We start from the raw sequence: 14,972 nt of genomic DNA on the forward strand, positions 1-14,972 counted from the left end.
GAGGTGTTTAAGGAAAGCCTGCATGAGGCAGTTAGTGCCATGGTCTAGTTGACATGGTGGTGTTAGACCATAGGTTGGACTCGATCTCAGAGATCCTTTCCAACCTAACAGATGCTTCTGTGATTCCATGTTGAGGTCTCTCGCACCCCGGCCGATCCGTGTGCCTGCCCGGGCCCGTCCGAGCTGTGGCTGTTGGCAGTGCCGGGGCCGCTTCCCGCCGGCTCCGTGAGGGGCCGGGCCGGGCCGGACGGCGTGCACCTGCAGGGACTCCCGGCCCCGAGCACGCCCGTCCTACAGGTGTGTGTGTCGGGGCACAGAGGGACCCACGCTGGCCCTCGCCCCGCAGGAGGCGGGGGGAAAGCGCGGAGGGTTCCTTTACTAATCACGACCCCTGGGCTGTGCCGGGAGCCGTCCGGGAGTCGAGCAATTCCCTTCCCCGCCGGTCCGGCGCGGCCGCTGCTCCCCGGGCGGGGCGGGGCGGGGCGGGCCGGCCCTGCCTCCGCCGCGCTCCGCCCGCCCGCCGCACGAGCCGCTGCCCGCGCTGGAGCCGCTGCCGGAGCGGCGGGCCGGGCCCCGCTGCCCTGCCCTGGCCTGCCCTGGCCGCCCTCCCCGCCGGGCTGACAGCGCTGCCGGCCGCCGCTGAGCCGCCCCCGCCCGCGGTGGATGCCGCCGGGGAGCGGGCGGAGCGCGCCGCCGGGCACAGGGGCTGCCGCGGCCGCCGGAGCCCACGTACATGCGAGTGCCCTCTCCGCTCACCAGCATGCTTTACTTCCAGATGGTGATCATGGCAGGGACCGTGATGCTGGCGTATTACTTCGAGTACACGGACACCTTCACCGTCAACGTGCAAGGCTTCTTCTGCTACGAGGGCGCGTACCGAAAGCCCTACCCGGGCCCGGAGGACCGCAGCGCTGTGCCGCCGGTGCTCCTCTACTCGCTGACCGCAGGCGTGCCCGTGCTGGTGGTAAGCAGGGGCCGCCGTGCCCGCTCTCCGGTGACTTGTTGGGCTGGGCCGGAGCGGGCCGGAGCGGTGCCGCGGGTCCCCGGGCCGGAGCGGTGCCGCCGGCGGGCGGGTGCCCTGCGCGCTCCCGGGGCTGCGGCCCGGCCCCGGGGCCCCGGCGGGCAGCGCTGCCGGCCCCAGCCCCTGCCCCACCGTGCCCACCGCGCCTCTCAAGTTTATTTTTAGCACCGGTTTATGTAACTGCCAATGATTGTATTTCCAGCCCCGTGCGACTCCTTTTGGTAAAAAATTATCTTTTCTTTTCGAAACGCGCGTCGCTTGCAGATAGATGGGCAACCTGAGAAAAACCCGGTTTTTAGCAACCACTTACTGATGTGTCATCCGCTACTAATTAGAAAACCCCTCTGTCAGTTGTGTTTTCTAAAAGTCAACTGGTACGTGCAAAGAGCAGGGAGCAGTTTTACTTGATTTAGTTGTCTCTCTGTGTCATAGTTACTGATGTGTGTGCAAACGAAGCATGTGTCTCTAATTGAATATGATCTTCATCAATCAGTTTTAAACAGGTGTATCTAAAAAGTGATTTATGTAATCGATTTTCTTTGGGGATCTTTTTTTGGAAAACAGCCAAGAGAAAGCTTTTTGGAAAAGCATTGAGATTCCTTTTAAGCTGTTGAAGGTACTCCTTGTGTTGTCAGATAACGATGGCATTAGCATCATTCAGTGATCCCTGACCATACTGAGGAGGAAGGATCTAGAGGGGACCATTTGACTATTGGGGATGGATTATATGTGGGTTTACCAGGTGCATGCACAGTTACACATGCAGAAAGCTCTTGTAAAGAGTTGATTTTAGTTATCCATAAGCATTTTGAAATAATAAAAAACTGCAATAAGAAGAGGCCTTTTAAGATGGCAATTATTTTTCTATCATAGTAATTATTTTTCAGGAAAATGTAACAAAGTAGGAGCACAAAATTAGGGTAATACTATGGTAATGCCAGACACAATTTCTGCTTTTGTGGCATTATGAGATCTCAGATGGTATCACACATAAAACCTTGTGGTCAGGATCAGTCTTAGTATTGAGACTTGGTTCTCTTTTTAACTTTCTTTTTTTTTTTTCCCCAAGGGATTGAACCTCTTCATTTGGCAAAACCTATTATGTTGCATTTTGGCTTTGTTTGGTTGTTTTGATTTGAACATCAATTACTTGACCACTTTATTTACCTGTTTGTTCTTTTGAAGCCCTAAATACTGTTGAGATTCAAAAAGGGAATTTTTGTTGGTTTATTTTATTTTTTTTTGTAATATATCTCTGTTGTTGGCATGTGATGCTTGTTTTTGCTTTTAATTCTATTTCTTTTGTCTGCCTCAGGAAGTTACAAAGATTATGTCAGATATTCATGTTAAGCATCTCTTTTTCCTAATATGTGTCAGCAAGATGGATTGGTAGTTTCCATTCATTTCCTGGGTGCTAGATGATTACATCAGAGAAATCTCCATGACATTTTGGGCTGGCAGTCGTGTAATTAGCCTTCCTGAAAAGCTAATAATAGAATTTAATGATACTTAACTGTGTTTCATCTCCCAGTCACCAGTCTTTTGGGCATAAGACATGCTTTGGGATGTCAGGGAATGGAAAATCATTGTAGGTGCCTGTGTTCAACTTTTTTAAAAAGTATTTTTATTTTATTAAACAAAAAATTCAGCTCCTGGGAGTCTCATGGATTCAACAGCATTAAGTCTAATAAATAACTTTATTAAATACATGCATTTTCCAGGTTTTACATAGAGTTTTGTTCTGACTTGCTTTGGGCAATCCTCTTGGACTTAGTGTTTACCTGGGATGGCACTTACTCAGTTGTGCAGGACATGTACATTGCCTTTGCTTGTTCTTTTCATTGAAAGGAGTGGTGCAAGTAAGATTTCTTCACCAAAACAGCTTATATGTTTTAGTTGTAGTAGATTTCAGAGATTTAAGTTCTTTTCCATTTAATTTGTTTCTATGACATTTTGGACTACATTTCTGTGTAATTTTGTTTCTGTATATGAAATATACAAATGAATAATGTAACACAGGCGTATTTTGGTCTGTAAAGACGCAGCTGTAGACTAGTGAAAGAAAAGGATTTCTGTGAATGCAATTTCCCTTTTTACCCCTAAAATGAGTATTGTCCTTGAATATAGGATATTAAATACTATGGTTTATGAGGATTTTTTTTTAAAAAACACTTTTTTTTCTTTCTGCTTTTTTGATGTATGGGGTTATTGCTCTTTCTGGAGTTTTGAGGTAGAGCAACAGAATCTTTACCTTGGTGTTCACAGCATCTGAGGTTTTTTTGACTGATGGGACTTTTGAGTTTGAGCTGTAGAGTGCTTCAAGATATAAACCAGGTTATTCTGGTTCCATTGCATTGAATGAAGTTGCTCAAAAATCATAAAAAACTAGTTTTTCTAATGATTTTCCTTTCTACATGCATGCTAGTAGAAAACTAAAAAAAGTAAAGTACCAGTAGCAGGGCCAGTCTTGATGAGCATCTCATCAGCAGTGGGTCTCTGTCTGCTGTCACACAGCTGCTGATCCAAAACCCCTGTGCCACATCAGAGATGCTGCAGCAGCCCTGTCAAGCCATGGGGTTGAGCTGAGTGTCTGCTCAGAGGGCAGCAGCCTGCATGTGCTGAGACCTAAATAACAACCTGTGTCATTTGACAGGGATGTACTGTGTTCATCCTGGAAATTTTCTGGAAAGTCTTTAAAATGCTGCTTCCTGCTCGTACATTCCTACAGCCCTGGTGCAGCATTGCTGCCAGGCTTTCATTCCTGAGTCAATCTGCTTCCTCAGCCCATCTGCCCCCATGCCATCCAGGGACAGATGCAGCTGGCTGGCAAGGCAAGGCACAGGTGCTCAGGAGCGTGATCTGAGAAGTGCAGTCTCAGGGCAGAAGCAGAGACTAGCTCTACTGGAATGCTTGACTTTTTGATGGGGTTTTGACTTTTTTGTTTGGATTTTATGCATGCGTGTGGTTTTTTTGTTTGCTTGTTTTGTTGTTTTTATTGGGTTTTGTTTGTTTGTTTCTTTGTTTTTTAATTTAGTTTTTATTTTTTGTTTTTGTTGGGGTTTGGGGTTTTTTTTTGTATTTTTTATCTTTGAGTTAACTGCTCTGATATGGGAAAGGGAAATTGTGACTGAAGGAAAGAAGTTTTGTGCTCTGTACTTGGGAATTACTGGGCTTGTATATCTACAGTCTTTGGTCAAGTAATTACCGTGTATTTACCAAATATTTGGTCAGCCTTGACTTAGTGGGCAGCTGGACTAGATGATTATTGTAGGTTTCCCCAGCTGAACTGTTCTATTCAAAATATCTCATAGGTTGTGTAGGATCTAGTAAGGAGCCAGATTGTGCTATTCACTTTGGCTGTAACAAATTTATTGTCTGCCTAGATGCCTCTGCTTAGAGCCCCTGCAGCTTCAGAGCTGTCTGGAGTAGCTGTGGGTGTCCCATGCCTGGCAGTGTTCAAGGCCAGGCTGGATGGACTTTGAGCAGCCTGGCCTGTGCAAGGTGTCCCTGCCCATGGTGGGTGGGCTGGAACTGGATGAGCCTTAAGATCCCTTCCAACCCAAACCATTCTATGATTCACAGCTATTGAAGCAATTGTAGGAAACCTGTAGAGGAATGCAGCAACTTTTCTTTTTCCAACTGGTTTCCTAGCTTTTATGTAGGTTCCATGAAATGAAGATACAGTATAATGTTGGTTTTCTGTGGATTATCTCTAAAGGATGTAGGCACTGTTCCTTATACGTCCAATCTGTACTTTGAGTTCTTCCACTGGAGAATTTTGAGGGCCCAAGTAGTTGCTTTTGTTTAGTCTGTTTTTTAAAAAGTGCTGAAAACAACTGCAGCTTAACATATGATAAAATATATGGTCCCTTCCAGTGTTAGACTTTAATTTGTTGAAGGTCTCCTAAGTCACACTTTGAGGCACAGGTAATGACTTGATTGAGTAGATGTGTTTACATAAGGTGCATTAGGCACACAAACAGTAAAATCTTTTAAAAAACATAGATGAGGTGGAAATTGCATTCAGAAGAGTGGAAATTCTGAATACATTGGGATTTTTTTTTGTGTTTTCTTTTTGTTTGTTCTTTTTTTGCTTTTTGTTCTTAAAGTCAAATGTGAAGGGGACAGGAAAAAGTTCGTGATTTGAGTCTATTCAAATATGTAATAAGCATAGAACTGCTAGTTGAGGGCTCAGTGCTATTTAAGCCATTTCCCAAAGTGCCAGTTCTTGCTCAGTGGGCTGGTTGCATTTTTAAACTTGTTATGACAGATGTAGCTTGGGAAATGCACGTCAGTCTAATCCTTTAACTTCCAGTAGAGATGATTTCTAGAACGGTGAGGCTAGTGTCTCTTGTTTTCAGAATCTATAGAGTGATCAGTTCTGCATTATTTCTTTCTAGTAGATGTTAATAATTTTGACCTCTTTAAAATACTGTGAAGTGCACTCAAGGATTCTTTTAGTGATTCCACATGCTAATATGGATTACTTAAAATGTCAAAACTGTTTAAACAGTAAGTGGTATAAAATGTGATGTGTTGGACCAAAGATGTATGCTGACTGTCATATAAAAGCCAGGAGGAGATACTGACATACTTGCATTAAGATATGTAAACAGTCATATTATGCAAATGTTGTTTTTATTTCCAAGTAACAAATACATGATTGCAGTTCTTATCCATAAAAGATAAACTTCTATTTGCCCAGGTGAGTTCCTAAGATATTTGTATTTTCTCTGCAAACCAATTAAAGAATAATTTGTTTTAAGATAATACTTTTAATGTCACTACTGAAAAAATATTTGCCATTTAGATTGCATTCTTTTTTTTCAGTGGACTGGAGGAATCTTTAGATTTGGCACATCAAGGAATGGATGTTAAAAACCAGACATTATGCCTCTAGTTTAGCTTTAGTCAGTAACTTTTTCCTCAGAGGAAGAAGTTTTGAATCCTGGCAAAAGAAAGACTGTAAAGTGAAAGGTGCAATATCATTGTTTTTATATCAAATTTACTGTACCCCGATGCTTAAGAAAGAGCAAGATCATTCTGTGAAAATTGAAAAAGAGAAGTTACCTTTAGAAATATCAGCGCAGTTTTCCTAAGTCTCTTTTCTTCTTCTCTGCCTTTGCTGCTGTCTTAATAGCTCCAGGTCTGAGTAGCTCAAGAACAGCTGAAGAATATGCAGAGACCTGAAGGAGATGCACCACTTGATTCCAGCACATAGATCTAGGTGATGTGACTGGACACCTCCCATCTCAGTTTTCTTTTCTGAATCTGCTAGTACCTGTTTTCCTTCTGACATCTATGAATCTGTGTGCTATGGCATCAGGGACTGATCAAATTTTCTCAGGCTGAGTTCTCAAAATGCTCCTGGCAAGGAAGCTTTAAATTAACCTGTAGTTCACTGAAACTATTCTACTAGTGTGTTACTTAGTACTGTACATGATAAAGGGTTCTAGATTGTGATATCTGAGACATCAAATACTTAGTTGTCTGTTACAATGTGAGGAAAAGCATAATCTAGAATTAAAGTCCTGAAAATATTTTCTGTGAATTTGCCATGCCTCATGCCTGAGCTGTTTCTTCATTCCTTATCTTAATCAGAAAAAGCTCTACCTTCCCAAGTATTCCTTCAATCTATTTTAGACTGATTAATTTTCTACTTCATAGCTGGTACCAAGTCACTTTCGCTTCTACGGACACCTTAATAGTATTGGAAAAACCTAAAGCACAAGGACATTCCACTTTCGTGAGATCCCACTGGAGTATTGCATCCAGCTCTGGGCCCCCCCACATAAGAATAACATGGACCTGCTGGAGTGAGTCCAGAGAAAGATCACAAAGGAAATCAAGGGGCTGGAGCATGTCTCCTGTGAGCACAGGGTGAGAGAGATGAGGTTGTTTAGCCTGGAGAAGAGAGAGCTTTGAGAAGACCTTAGAACTCCTTCCACTACATAAATGGAGCCTGCAGGAAAGCTGGAGAGGGACTTTTTTACAAGGGATCATAGTGATAGGACAATGGTTTAAACTGAAAGGGATTCGATTTAGAGTAGACATTAGGAAGAAATTCTTCACTATGAGAGTGGTGTGATACTGGAACAGGTTGCCCAGGAAAACTGTGGATTCCCCATCCATAAAATTGTTCAAGGCCAGGTTGGATGAGGCTTTGAGCAACCTGGACTGGGAACCAGATGATCTTTAAGGGTCCCTTCCAACTGAGGAATCCTATGATTCTAAGAATTGAACACTTTTCTTCTCGTCTGCTGCTTGAAGAAGGAGTGACCTCTGTGTGTCCTGAAGGAGATTAAAGTGTTTTGTCATTTCTGACAGAAAAGACTCAAGGAAGCTTGATAAATAATGCAAGGATGAACAGTTGCCAGCAACTGTGTTACACGGCAAAAAAAATCCCAAGAATATGTAGCAAGGTATTAAAGTTTTCAGTTTTATGTACAACTTATTGAGAAAGTTAAGGAACTGCCCAGCAAGATATGCAGTCTGTCCTAGTACTCTTTTTCTGGGAGTTGTCAACTTTTATTATATTTGAATGTCTCATTATGCTGTTTTAGGTAAGACAGTGATAAAGCAAGAGAAGATTAAAGTTTTACATCCTGATTCATGTGAATTGGCTAGACTAAGCAGCCTCTGAAAGTGAATGGAAATGGTTTTATTTGAGAAACTAATTAGCTAATCAAAGAAAATAATTCCAGGATTATTGAAATAGGTTATGTATGAAGAAGCTAAAGCTTTTTAGCTTTATGTGCCTTTCTCTTGCTGGCCCATTTTTCAGGAAGCCACTTTTTCTGAGAGGAGGAATGCCCTTTTCTGGAATACAGGAGAAGTTTAAAGCTAAGGGACAGTTTTTTTCATGCTCTTCCTTTGTGAATAGATAATTGGTTTGCAACTTTACTTAAGAATAAAAAAATAAATCATGCTGTTAGGTCTGCAGTGGCTTTGTGTACCAGATGTCAGTATTGGCCTGTTGAGACACATAGCAAGACAAATACATGATTTGATAGTCTGATGCTGGTTTTATCTCAGCATTAAACCACTAATCCAACAGAGCTATAACCTGGAGAAACAATTAAAAAATCAGAACCACTGTGTGTTTTCATGGGAATTCTTTATCCATGTGTCTTCCCGTTGTGGAGTGATGGCTTACATGAACAGTGCCTGCAGAAGTTATGTTTGTACTTATGTTTGTATTTGAATGTATTTCTGCTGTGCTTAGTATGCATGTGATTTACAAACACTAACGATATCGAGGCCATATGCTTCATCCTTTGATGGGCTCTCTGGAAGTAAAGTGGCAAGCAGATGTGAACAAGGCAGGCAGGGTTCTGTGTGCAGCAGCTGAATGCCTGCTTGTCCTACAAATGATGCACTTACGTTTAAGTGAGAAATTGTTAATCCAACTAATCCTGCACGATTAAGGAATTTGCATTGTTGTTTGTAATCTAAAATAGTAGGCTTGAAGTAATAATCAGTTTTTCAACTAAACAATTCTTGCTCATTGTACATCATGCAGGATTGAGGAGATGGGTGTCCATATGATACATAATAAATGACAGCCAAAGTAGAATTGTAAGTAGCTTTAGCTGTGTTTTTCAGCCTTAAAAGCAGAATGATGTTTAAAAAGCTTTATATGCTCTTTCAACATCTCTCAGATGCACTGAAGTGCATGATGGCCCAGCTTTCATCATAAATGGTTTTTATTTGACGGAGATGTGGTAACCTCATAGATTGCAAGTAAAAAGTCCACCTGAAGTGCATATACCATACCTCTGGCACTCAAAAACTTGTACATGAGACATACTGTTTTAAGGAGGAATGTTTGTTGAAACAAAGCCCTTTGTATTTGCACATAGTGCAATGATCATGGTGATGGACAGTGACTAGGAAAGCAGAAGTTCTAGCATTTGCTGTCTCTGGGCAAACTGCCTTTGCTAAGAGCCCTTCTATATATCTGTGGATCAGAATATATTTATTTTCAATGTAAAATGCTAAGAAATCTGCAATAGAAAAATGATTGTATATATTAAGGCTTTTTAGAATCTATTAGTGTAAAAAAATTGTTCAGCACAGATTCAAAACTGACTGGATGTCAGTTAATGTAATCTTAATTCTGGATGCCACTTCCTGGAGTATGATGCACCATAAAAAACCTTCCTGGTTATATGGTATGAAAACTTGGGTTGTGGATTCCACTTCTGGTTGCCAGTCTAGACAACATACAATTATCTATAGTTCTGTGTCTATTGTGTAAATGTCTGATAAATATCCATTGTCTAATTATTATGCATTGTATATTTAAATGAAAATTTCATTAACGATATGCACTTGCTAATGTACAGCCAATTATAAATTCAGTATAGCTATGTTTAAAAATATTATTTTTCTTTCTCTGCTATTACTATGTCTTGTCTCTCATCCGTGTCAGGTTAAAGAGTGTGTATTAAGGCATTCAGAGTTTTTCATTTTCTAAATAATAATTTTTTAAAAAGCAGCTATGAAGAACAGAAATTTGCCTAACAGTATTCTATTCAGATTTTATTTTTTTCTTTTTCTTTACAGCATATTGAAACACCTGTTGTTTTAGATTGGTAGGTTTCATGCTATCTGTAAAAAGTATCAGTCATACATTTTATTTTTTATCATTCAAATTTTTAGTAGTATTATGAGAGTTTCTTTGATCAGTGTATAGTTTGGTGCTTTATAAATCAAGTATCGAATGTTAGAATCCATAAGTGGAACTCAGCTTCCTAGTATAGTTATTTTGGGTAGTAATAGAGATTTCTGTGACCTGTCTGTAGCAATTTAGGGCTCAGACATGACTGAATTAATTCTGCTTAAAGATTTCTTAATCATGGGTCAGCTGAGCTGCAGTTACCAATGACATGAACTTGCAGCCTGTGGGGGAGCACAAGGTGAAGAATTTGAGCTTGACCTGCTTTAATCTAGACTTAGCCCAGGATGTGTTAGGTTTTTGGGTTTTATAGTGGGTGCATAGGCTGTCCATAACAGGGCTCTCCTGAGAAGGGGAGACCTCACAGGGTGCAGCAGCTCCTGGCTGACGCCTGACCTACCCAGTGCAGGTCTGTGCACGAGTTTAGCTCTATGGAGAGCGATGTGTGGACGTGCCCAAGCTTCTGCACACACTTATTAGTGCTTTGGTCATAGATTGAGCCTGATGTCCAGAGCCTCTCTGCTGCTCAAGTTCTGCTTTTCCTGTCCCTGTGAGGAGTGTCCTTGGCCCTTTTGGGCTGTGTTAAGACTCTGCCATGAGGCCAGGCCTGAGGCTGCTGCCATCATGCATTCAAAGTGCACAGATGTGAGTCTGAGCTTCCAAGAGGCCCAGGGGAGGACTGGGGAGCTTGTGCTGCATTAGACTGCAGGCCATGAGCCTGTTCCATGTGGATGGTGTGGGGACATTCCAGCTGCTGGGATGGGCCCCTGTGCCAAGGGCTCACGCTTGGCTGAAGTCAGCGCTTCAGTCAGTCACGGGGACTCTTTCCAGAGCATTTAGCAAAGGCAGCTGAGATTTGTAGGCAGATTGACCTTGGGCCATGTGAGTGGCTTGGGGACATCTGCAGCTGGCAGAATGAATGTACAGAGCTGGGCTGTGAGTTCTGTCAGGCTTTGCCTTGGTGAAGGAATCTGACCACTCAAGCAGGATGGAAATGTAGCCATTAATGCCTAGCTGTCAAATGGAAGTTGTGAAACTAGGCTGCTCTGTAAAGCACTTGGAGATTTGTGCATGAGCAGTCATACCAGAGCAAGATTGCTAATTTGTTATCTTGATATTGTTAATGAATTATCTTGGTACTGATGGAGTTTAATCACGTGCTTCAGTGCTATTTGAAATCACAAGGCTTTCCTGAGGTGGAGTGCTGTGTGTTGAATGAATTTGGTGCCAATAGAATCTTTTTCCGGAACCACATTCATTTTAATAGTCAGTACTGCAGCTTTATCCAGTATTTCTTTTGTTTCTGAATTGAGTGTGATTAGGAGTAGATGGAAATCATAAAGCAGATTGATCATTATTTCTTAAAAAAAAAAATGTTTACATATGCAGGTGTATATGTGCAATGTGTTGCCAGAAAAAGTCATGTTTACTTGGTCGACTTGTATCCATAGTTCAGTTCACATGTACTTTTAACCTTGAATACCAATGGCAAAAATGTAATGCCTCAAAGGGTTCGTTCATTTACATGAGAGTACTAAAATTGTTATCACTGGATGTGTGCAAGCACCTTTCATTTGAATTCTCTTTGTAGTAATTTAAATTGTTTCAATAATGAGATTGCATCCAAGACTGGCTAAAAACATGGAGTTGTACATTTATGTAACAGTATGTATTTTATATAATATCCTTTATTGTCTTCGCAGAGAAGACCAAAAACCAGCTATTATAAAGTCTGCCTTGAAGACAGTGTCAGAGCTTCACAAGATCTAAAAATTTTAAATAGAATCATTCATCCTTAAAACACTTCTCTCACCACTTGAGCTTTTTTCAAGGTATTTGATAAAGCCAGCAGCATATTTGCTATTATTCTACAGATCTGTGCAAAGGAGATGATCCTTGCTAGGGTAAACCATTATGCACTATTTCATGAGTGGAAAGAGATACAGTCACATATTGAAGAAGAGTAGCTGGGCTTACTTCAGCCAATGGACTTTGCAATTAGTTTTGAGAATACCACTGCATGCCTTAAAGAGCTGTTTTTATGCTCTGCTGTCTTCACAGCAAAGTATACAATCTCCCCTCTGTCTTGCAGGCATTTCCTGTACTAGGAAATTTTTGCTGAAATTTCCCACTCTTGCTACTCCTGTTTCAGCTCATTGGCTGCTGTGCCAATGAGGGCACTTGGGACTTCCTCTTGATTCAAGCACTGCATTGTGTAAACTTCTAAACAGGGTCAGACAACATAGTGTTGCCAGCTGCACATCTGCAGCCATCTGGATTTGTGGCAGGAGCAGTAAAATAGTCATTGTGTAGCAGAGTTGAAAGAGTGACAAAAGTGGCGCAAATCATATTTGCAGAAAACCTACCATAAAGAAAATCCACCATATTTGATCTACAGAATATACAGTATCATTATTGAAAAGGTCTTTCGTCTGGTATATTTATTAAAAAAAGATAAATGGGATGTGCTACAGATGTGCAATATTTTGTGAAAAAGCTTGCTGGCTAATTCATTCCCATTGCTTTGTTAAGAGCTGGGGTAAGTAATTATTAAAGCTCTTGGTGCTCCTAAACAGGCCTCTACCCCCACTTGTATGACTTGATTAAGATTCTGTTTCTAATAAACATCACTTCAGTATCTTAATTTATTATAATAATATTCTTAAGGAGAAATAATTGCACACTGTGAAATTACAGCTTTCAAGTCAGGGAGGAGATGCAGGGGGAATGGTCACATATTGTTTTGCATCTGGGCTTGCTAGTTGTTTGAGGTGAGGCTAGAAGAGGCACTTCAGACCTCTTTTCTTTTGGATCCTTTCTCCCAGACCAGCATCTCTACTTCTGGGAGTAATGTCATGAGTCTACCTGGTCAGTAAAGCTTCAAAAGTTAACTTCTGTAGAGTCATTCTCTTGTACTGATGCTTGAGTAACCCAGTCAAAGGTACAATCTCTACTTTTCTCTACTTGACAGCTTTTGTTTGGTCACTTGTTTGCTGGCTCTCAGAGGCACTAGAAGTGTGGATTACTATTCTCAGGGTTTGTTACTGAGTCATTTTACTGCTGGTTTTATGCTGAATTGCACATGTTATGAACAAGTAATCCTAATGTGACACAGTTCAGAATGTCATAGTTTTAGACCAAATGTTTCTATGCATGGGCATTTAAAGTGTTTTAAACTCATTTCAATGACACCTGGATTCTTTGAAGTAATGCTTACTTTACTTAATGTAAAGACAAAGTATATTAGAAAAATTACTTATAAGTTAATATGTTCAGGAGTGGGCATTTTTTGACTTATCTTTCTGATTTATCTGATCTGTTAAACCTCTCTCAAATATTTGGTACTGCTTCCGTGTAGAATTGGATTGTCTTCCTAGTTTTGTTATTTTCTTGATATAGTATTCATAGCTAAGATTTATTTCTGGACTTTGGATGAGGTATTGCTCTTAATCTAGAGTGCCATTTTCAGCTAATCCACCTCGTGCTGAAGTTAGTGGGGTTACTACCTTGGATTTCAACTAGGAAAGGTTAATGACCTTAATGTATTTCATTTCTTGGCAATTATACTGTAGCCTAAGGTAATGGTAAAGGATGAGGTGCTTATACAGAGGCCATTATTAGTAGAAGTGGAGCTACTTACGTGATTACAAAGAGCTGTTTTATTTTGTAGGTCATTTTTAATAAAAAGCTTGGAATTATTTTATTGAGCTGTCTGCCTGAATTCATCATTATGAATGAAATACTAGTTGATGATAATAAACCAGTTGTGTGTATGTTTTGTTGACACATATATTTTGCAAGAAAAATCCAGAAAACAGTATTTGTGGAATCTTACAGATATTAATCTTAGGTACAGCATGTTTTTTCAGAACTCTGTTAAAACACAGGGTACTTATCCTGTTCCAGTGTTTGATCCTTCATTTTCCATTGTTTCATGGCAATGGCAATTCAGTGAAAGTGGCTTTCCTTGAACTGATCTCAGGAATAATATATCTGCAAAATGTATCTGGCCTTGAGTAGAAGTGAAGCTAAAAGTAAGACAGTGGGAAAACGAGAAATTCAGATATTCTCTTTCTTCTGAGCCTCTGAGAACAGTTGGCTACAGTCATATACTGACTGTAAAACCACTACTTTGTGACCAGAATCTTTAAGAGATGCCTTTTATGTGATCAGATTTTATTCAAACAGGGATGAAAGACCGTTTATGCTGAATTTTGCAATTGAATGTTCATCCTGGGTAGAAAAGCACAGTGGACAGATCGTCACCTAAGGCTTAAAAGACAGAGTAACATTGCTGTTGGAAATGATCATGGGTATTTATCAGGGAATCATATTTTCAATAGGCACAGAACGGTTAGGACACCAATCTGCCTCAGCAGACAGAACAGTGTACGGTTTTCTTGGCCAGTGAAAAAACAAAGGGGTTCACCGAGGTCAAGTCATAAAGAACCACAGTCTTCTCCACATGTGTCACTTGAAGTCCAATGGAAGACTTCCTTGATACAGCTGAGTGCAGAGATAAACGTATGTGAAATTCATCTTCTGATAGAGAAGATAAATCATGGAGCTTTAAACATTTTGTTTTTCCTTCACAAACACCACAGTATTGTAAAAGTTGAAGTTAAGTGCTCGAGAAAAATGAAAAATTTTAATGTAGAATTCTTTTTCAAACTCCTTAATGAAATAATTATATTTAACAACAACCTTTTTCATGTATCCATCAGAGATCAGGAGACTAAAATCAGTTGGTATCTGGTCATATTGCAACTCATTTTCCTAAGGGGGTGTGTTTGTAGTGTGGAGTTTGGAAACTTTGCATAATGGCATCCTTGGTTTTTATAAAAAAAAAATGAGAACAATTTAAAAACTGTAAGAATTTCCTATGATAACCTTATCTGGAGTATTTGAGTCTAAAGGAACTTCACAATTTTAAATTTGAGTTTATGTCTTTAGAAGGTAGTTTTGAATTAATTTTTCTCTTTCCCCCTCACCATTTACTAGGGCTTTTTTAGATGTAGAGATTTTCTCTAGATTAACATATTTTCCCTAGTTTTCTGATGTTACTTTTTAAAATTAGAAGAGCTTGATGCATGGGCAAGAATTCTCATGAATATCTCTTATTTACTACCTCTTGCAATCTGTTCAAGAAGAATACTCGTTTCAGTATTGTGAAACTGTGCTAGCATTTAGATAGATTTAGAGCCAGGTGCCAGACACTTGTCCCCCAGACTGCCACACTGGCATTCCTAAGCCAGTGTCCTGGCCATTTCT

At 40.6% G+C, this 14,972-nt stretch overlaps 1 protein-coding gene across 1 annotated transcript in view; it reads left to right on the forward strand.

Moving 5' to 3' along the window:
• Positions 1-615: 615 nt before the first annotated feature.
• The window catches only part of PLPPR5 (phospholipid phosphatase related 5), a 44,116-nt gene continuing 29,759 nt past the window's right edge, over positions 616-14,972 (forward strand). The window contains exon 1 of the mRNA XM_056497887.1: positions 616-964. Within this exon, the coding sequence (XP_056353862.1) occupies positions 734-964 (231 nt within the window). The 5' untranslated portion in view covers positions 616-733. The remainder of the gene's footprint in view (positions 965-14,972) is intronic.

Source organism: Oenanthe melanoleuca, chromosome 8, assembly GCF_029582105.1.
Source record: "Oenanthe melanoleuca isolate GR-GAL-2019-014 chromosome 8, OMel1.0, whole genome shotgun sequence".
In the NCBI taxonomy this organism is placed as follows: Eukaryota; Metazoa; Chordata; class Aves; order Passeriformes; family Muscicapidae; genus Oenanthe; species Oenanthe melanoleuca.